This window comes from Bombina bombina, chromosome 7, assembly GCF_027579735.1.
Source record: "Bombina bombina isolate aBomBom1 chromosome 7, aBomBom1.pri, whole genome shotgun sequence".
Lineage (NCBI taxonomy): Eukaryota > Metazoa > Chordata > Amphibia > Anura > Bombinatoridae > Bombina > Bombina bombina.
The window spans coordinates 425,767,332-425,774,735 of NC_069505.1; the positions used below are offsets into that span (position 1 = coordinate 425,767,332).

The 7,404-nt window shown below is 40.7% G+C and overlaps 1 protein-coding gene across 1 annotated transcript in view; it reads left to right on the plus strand.

Moving 5' to 3' along the window:
* The window catches only part of SGSM3 (small G protein signaling modulator 3), a gene marked incomplete at its 5' end in the record, with an annotated part of 74,605 nt that extends 72,045 nt beyond the window's left edge, over positions 1-2,560 (plus strand). Inside the window, 1 exon segment of the mRNA XM_053721292.1 lies at positions 1,234-2,560. Coding sequence (XP_053577267.1) covers positions 1,234-1,317 — 84 coding nt within the window.
* Positions 2,561-7,404: the final 4,844 nt, after the last annotated feature.

A 7,404-nucleotide genomic window follows, 5' to 3' on the forward strand; every position in this document is an offset into this window, starting at 1 on the left:
GTTGTTTCTAACAAAAACATTAACCAGGAGATTATCGTACCTTCTCTGTGTCCGAAACCAGTTTCGAAGAAGGAACGTTTGTTGCACAATTTGGATGTTGTTCGCGCTCTAAAATTCTATTTAGATGCTACAAAGGATTTTAGACAAACATCTTCCTTGTTTGTTGTTTATTCCGGTAAAAGGAGAGGTCAAAAAGCAACTTCTACCTCTCTCTCTTTTTGGATTAAAAGCATCATCAGATTGGCTTACGAGACTGCCGGACGGCAGCCTCCCGAAAGAATCACAGCTCATTCCACTAGGGCTGTGGCTTCCACATGGGCCTTCAAGAACGAGGCTTCTGTTGATCAGATATGTAGGGCAGCGACTTGGTCTTCACTGCACACTTTTACCAAATTTTACAAGTTTGATACTTTTGCTTCTTCTGAGGCTATTTTTGGGAGAAAGGTTTTGCAAGCCGTGGTGCCTTCCATTTAGGTGACCTGATTTGCTCCCTCCCTTCATCCGTGTCCTAAAGCTTTGGTATTGGTTCCCACAAGTAAGGATGACGCCGTGGACCGGACACACCTATGTTGGAGAAAACAGAATTTATGTTTACCTGATAAATTACTTTCTCCAACGGTGTGTCCGGTCCACGGCCCGCCCTGGTTTTTTAATCAGGTCTGATATTTTATTTTCTTTAACTACAGTCACCACGGTATCATATGGTTTCTCCTATGCAAATATTCCTCCTTAACGTCGGTCGAATGACTGGGGTAGGCGGAGCCTAGGAGGGATCATGTGACCAGCTTTGCTGGGCTCTTTGCCATTTCCTGTTGGGGAAGAGAATATCCCACAAGTAAGGATGACGCCGTGGACCGGACACACCGTTGGAGAAAGTAATTTATCAGGTAAACATAAATTCTGTTTTTATTTCTAAGAATCTTGTGATATCTGTACCTGTTTGATAAAAACTAGCAGTTTCCTAATTGGCTCCAACCTAAAGCCAATAGTGGCCATTGATTAATATTAACCCTTTTTCTGCCAGAGAGGGCTGCAACACTCAGCCAAGGGGGTTATAAAACAAAAATAAATAAATATGTCTTCAAAAATTCAGGGTCTGTTCTTTAAGAGAAGAAGATAAATACATTATTTTGTATTGTTGTTTTATTGAACAGTTGTTTTCATTGAACCAGTTTGCTTTGGGAGGTAAATAAAGTCTTTGTACTGACTTTTTTATAAATATTTTATTTTCAGGAGAAAGAGAAGAAGCCGCTGAAGGATGGCGTACAGGATATGCTGGTGAAACACCACCTCTTTAGCTGGGATATTGACGGATGACGACGGTCTCTGCGCGTCACGCACGTGTTTTACAACTTACAGAACTTTACTCCAAAAGTGCACCTTTTGTATTATTGTTCTACTGCCAAGAACTCACAACCTACATCCTACTCTTTAGGATTTCACTCTAACGTGAATGTACGCAGACATTACATGAGGATCTAAAAAAAAGTGACCAAATCGTGACCAGACCGAGCGAGTGTTAAATTTGCGTCCTCTTGTGGTTCATCCAACTTCATTTTTTTTTGTCTCTTGTCTTCTATTCATCTATCACGGACATTTCTTGATTGTCAGATCCTGCTGAAAACACTAGCTGTGTGTATATAAATATATATATTATATAATGAGTGTATATTTTGGGATGTGTAGATTTTTGCGCTTTGGTTAGGATATATTTTTTGCTGTTTGTATATAAAACACTATTTGAGCTATAAAAAAAATGTTGCTTTCAAAATTAAATGTTTCACAAGTCATTTCAGCGTGTTGAATATATCACAGGCTTGAATGTCACACTATTATTATTTTTTTGGTTACGTTAACCCTTCGTTCTAACCAGCTGCCCTTTCGGTGACAATTTCAGCATGCAGCGTTTTCTTACTTGTTGATTTTGAGTGCAATATTTTTATAACGTAGCCTATAAAAACCAACACTCCTTTGGTAGCCACATATAATATATAGTTTGCCCTCTGATAAATCTATCTCTTGTTCTTTTGTAATACATGATTAGAGGTTACAATATATTCTTTTTTTTACACTTTATGGTAAGTGGGTTTAGGGACCAGATGCCTGTGAAACATTTCTATTTCCTTTCCAAATTAATCAGTTGATTTTCTTGTATTGCTTTAACTCTTTGGCTGCCAGAGAGGGTTTTGTATAGCAGCCAAGGGGTGAAAAATGTATTTCAACCAGTCGGATTTGAAATAAAGGTGACCCTTGGAAAAAATCTGGAAAGTAAATAGATAAACTGGTTCTTTGTTCTATGTGGAATTTTTGTGTGAAAACAAGATCCTAAAACGTTTTTTTTTTTTTTTTAATAAAAAAGTAAATATGTAAATATGTTCCGCATCTGTGATAGCAAGGGAGGCGAAATGTTATATGTGACAACACGAGCAACTGCTCAAGCATCAAACCTTACAAATAAAAATCAAACAAAATGCACTAATATAATATTTATCTTTTCTGATTGAAGCATTTTCATGCTATGCACACATTAGGATCTTATAAATAAATATATATTACTATTTGTGTCATTGTCTTATTTTGTGATGCTTTTTACAGACTTGCACTTTAGCCAATCAGTGCTGACTCATAAATAACTCCACATGAGTGAGCACATAAATAAATTCCCCCAACTAATTCTACTCCAGTTTCTACATTTACTATCACTGTTGGTGACACCACTATCTCCCCATCACCCCAAGTCCACTGCCTATGAGTTACACTTCACTCCAATCTGTCCTTCATACCCCACATCCAATCGCTCTCTTCATCCTGTCACAACCACCTACGCAATATCTCAAAAATTCGTCCTTTTCTGAGTGCTGAAACTTTTTTTTCTTTCTTTTTTTCAATATTTGTTTATTGATTATTGGAAGCTGCCAGAAAGAGCCATTAAAGTTATACATGAAAAAAAGAAACAGCACCGCGCAGGGTGCAAACATACACAGATCTTAGAGACGAAAAACAAAATTCGGCAATACCATGTACAGAATACACTAATAACATGATATATAAACAAAACATAGCTATTCTATCCAATTTAACATGGAAAAGTTATACCAGAGATTATCCCATCTTATGGCCCTGGCAGCTCATTTTATGAACCAAAAAAAAAAAAAAATAATCAGCCATACAGATCAGAGACAACGCAAAAACACAACAGCAACAACAAAAAAGGAGGAAAAAAAAAAAAAAAAGGGCTCTTACATTCCCGCTCTCCAACCGGACCCTCCTGACGGTCCCCTCTAATCCAAACTTATCTGTCATAATCAATTTCTTTCCGGGCTTCCCCAACCATTTTATTATATCTACCTATAACTTGTGACCCACTCTGTCGGGAAATCACCTGATAATGCCAAGTCACAAAAACATTCAGAACTTAAAAATGGATATAATATTGTCTTTTGTACATCTTCCGCGTATGTCTTAATTATGGGTAACCATCCCAATAAGAACCTTCTAATTTCTTTTTCATTTGCCTCCCAGAGATGGAAAGATTAAAAAATTATTTGCATCTGGATTTCTTTAATGAAAGCTGAAAAGCCGGGCATTTTTTTAGCCTTCCAATTTTTTAATATTAGTTGTCTAACTGGTAGGATAATTGTGTTTAGCGTCTTACTTTGTAGTGCTGCCCCTTGATTGGAACGGTCAAGGAAAATAATGTCTTCCAAGCCAATGTGAATATTTGTTTGATATAATCTATTTATCCAGAAAATAACCTTTCTCCAACATTGGTGTGTCCGGTCCACGGCGTCATCCATTACTTGTGGGAAATATTCTCCACCACAGGGAAAGGCAAGGAGAGCACACAGCAAGAGCTGTCCATATAGCTCCCCCTCTAGCTCCGCCCCCCCCTGTCATTCTCCTTGCCGCTCTGAACAAGTAGCATCTCCACGGGGATGGCGAGGAGTTTGTGGTGTTAGTTGTAGTTTTTTATTTCTTCTATCAAGAGTTTGTTATTTTAAAATAGTGCTGGCTTGTACTATTTACTCTACAACAGAAAAGTGATGAAGATTTCTGTTTAAGAGGGCTATGATTTTAGCACAAGTAACTAAAATCCATTACTGTTACCACGCAGGACTGTTGAAACTAGAGAACTTCAGTTGGGGGTAACAGCTTGCAGACTCATCTGCTTCAGGTATGACTAGTCTCCTTCTAACAACACAGGCTAATGCTAGATGACAGTCATTTTTCCCCTCAGGGGAAACGGTAAGCCATTTTTCTTTCACCTCAGCAAAAAAGATAACAGGCTTCCCCTTTTTGAATTTTATGCTGGTAGACACTGTTAGGGGCCAAATCGATTGATTTTTATTGCAATATCATGGCATATGAAATGTTTTATGAGCTCATATACACTTGGGGACGTTTTTTATTGATCTGGCTTGTTTTAGACACCTAAATCTATTCAGGAAGGCCCCTTCACTCTAGTGTACTGAGGGAGGAGGCTTCATTTTGGCGCTTCAGCTGCGCAGTTGATTTTCAAGGCAGTGCATGCAGTCTCATGTGAGAGGGTCCTGTGGCTCAGAAAGTGAGTCCAGAAGGCTTATTTCTGTGGATGGTTGACCCCTAAGGAAGGTAAAAGCTACAGCAATGCTGTAGCAGGGATTGTGGTGTATAAAAACGGTTAAATCCAACAATTTAAGAGCTAGAGTCTCCATATTTGCTGTGCAATACCTTTTAAGCATTAAGACACTGGGCTCCAAATTTCATAAAAATCGGATATTGCCTTCATAGTTTTTTGAACATTCAGAAATAAAGTGTGTCATTTTATTATTTAAAGAGACAGTAACGTTTTTGTTTAAAATCGTTTTTATTGCATTGTTTGCCTGCCTAAATCTGTTTAACATGTCTGGGCCATCAGATAACCTATGTTCTGTGTGTGTAGAGACAAATGTGGTTCCCCCTTCGAGTGTTTGTGATGATTGTGCCATAGCGTCCAAACAAAATAAGGACAGCTCTGTTACATTTCATAATGTTGCCCAAGATGATTTATCTAATGAAGGTAGTGGGGATAGTTCTACATCCTCTCCTTCTGTGTCTACACCAGCTTTGCCCGCGCAGGCGACACCTAGCGCGCCAGTGCTTATTTCTATGCAACAATTGACAGCAGTAGTGGATAATTCTATAGCAAATCTTTTATCCAAACTGCCAGCATTTCAGAGAAAGCGTGATTCTTCAGTTTTAAATACAGATAAAAAGGATGAACAATCAGACGCTGACGATGCCTTATCTATTTTACCCTCACATCAATCAGAATTGGCTGTGAGGGAAGGGCTGTCTGAGGGTGAAATTTCAGACTCAGGAAAAATTTCTCAACAGGCAGAACCTGATATAGTAGCATTTAAGTCCTTAAGCTTTGCTTAAGGAGGTATTAGCTACTCTGGATGACTGTGATTCTATGGTAGTACCAGAGAAGTTGTGCAAATTGGGATCCCAGTGCACGACAATGCTTTTCCTATACCCAAGTGCGTAGCGAGCATAGTGGATAAGGAGTGGGAGAAGCCAGGTGTACCCTTTGCCCCACCTCCTATATTTAAGAAAATGTTTCCCATAATAGACCCTAGAAGGGACGCATGGCAGACGGTCCCGAAGGTTGAGGGAGCTGTTTCAACACTAGCGAAGCGCACAACTATTCCTATAGAGGACAGCTGCGCTTTTCAAAGATCCTATGGATAAAAAATTGGAAGGATTGCTTAAAAAGATTTTTGTTCAGCAAGGGTTCATCCTTCAACCAGCTACGTGTGTTATTACTGTCACTTCAGCGGCGTCCTTTTGGTTCGAGGAACTAGAAAGGTCGCTCCAGAAAGAGACTTCCTATGAAGAAGTCATGGACAGAATTCACGCATTAAAGTTAGCTAATTCCTTTATATTGGATGCCGCTTTTCAAATAACGAAATTGGCGGCGAAAAACTCAGGTTTTGCTATAGTAGCGCGGAGGGCGCTTTGGCTAAAATCCTGGTCGGCAGATGTGTCGTCCAAGACTAAGTTACTTAATATTCCTTTCAAGGGTAAGACCCTTTTTGGGCCGGAATTGAAGGAAATTATTTCAAACATCACTGGGGGTAAGGGCCATGCCCTCCCACAGGATAGGCCTTTTAAGGCTAAGAACAAGTCAAATTTTCGTTCCTTTTGCAATTTCAGGAACGGACCGGCTAATAACTCCACTGCCGCTAGACAAGAAGGTAACGCGGCCCAGCCCAAACCCGCTTGGAAGCCCATGCAAGGCTGGAATAAGGGTAAACAGACCAAGAAACCTGCTGCTGCTACCAAGACAGCATGAAGGGGTAGCCCCCGATCCGGGACCGGATCTGGTAGGGGGCAGACTATCTCTCTTCGCTCAGGCTTGGGCAAGAGATGTTCCGGATCCCTGGGCACTAGAGATAGTCTCCAAGGGATACCTACTAGACTTCAAGGGACTTCCTCCAAAGGGAAGATTCCACCTGTCTCGCTTATCTTCAGACCAGATAAAGAAACAGGCATTCTTACATTGTGTAAGAGACCTATCAAAGATGGGAGTGATAAACCCAGTCCCCTCCGGGGAACAAGGTCTAGGTTTTACTCAAACCTGTTTGTGGTTCCCAAAAAAGAGGGAACTTTCAGGCCAATTCTGGATTTAAAGATATTAAACAAGTTCCTCAAGAGTTCCATCATTCAAAATGGAAACCATTCGGACAATCTTGCCGACAATCCAGCAGGGTCAATATTTGACTACCGTGGATCTAAAGGATGCATATCTGCATATCCCAATCCACAAAACTCATCATCAGTTCCTGAGGTTCGCTTTTCTGGACAAACATTACCAGTTTGTGGCTCTTCCATTCGGTTTGGCCACCGCTCCCAGAATTTTCACAAAGGTGCTAGGGTTCCTTCTAGCGGTCCTAAGGCCGAGGGGCATCACTGTAGCACCTTATCTAGACAACATCCTAATCAACCCTCCATAGCTCAGTGCATGGAAGTAATAGGACTAATGGTCGCAGCAATGGACGTGGTTCCTTTTGCTCGAATTCATCTAAGACCATTACAGCTGTGCATGCTCAATCAGTGGAATGGGGACTATACAGACTTATCTCCCCAAATTCAAGTAGACCAGGTAACCAGGGACTCACTTCTCTGGTGGTTGACCCAGGATCACCTGTCTCAGGGAATGAGTTTCCGCAGACCGGAGTGGGTCATTGTCACGACCGACGCCAGCCTCTTGGGTTGGGGCGCGGTCTGGGACTCTCTGGTGAATATGTCATCGGCTCCACCATGGAAGCTACCTTTGAGACAGGATCTTATAATACAAGGTCCATTCGAACATCCAAATCTAGTTTCTCTGCAGTTGACTGCTTGGAAATTGAACGCTTGATTTTATCCAAGCGTGGGTTT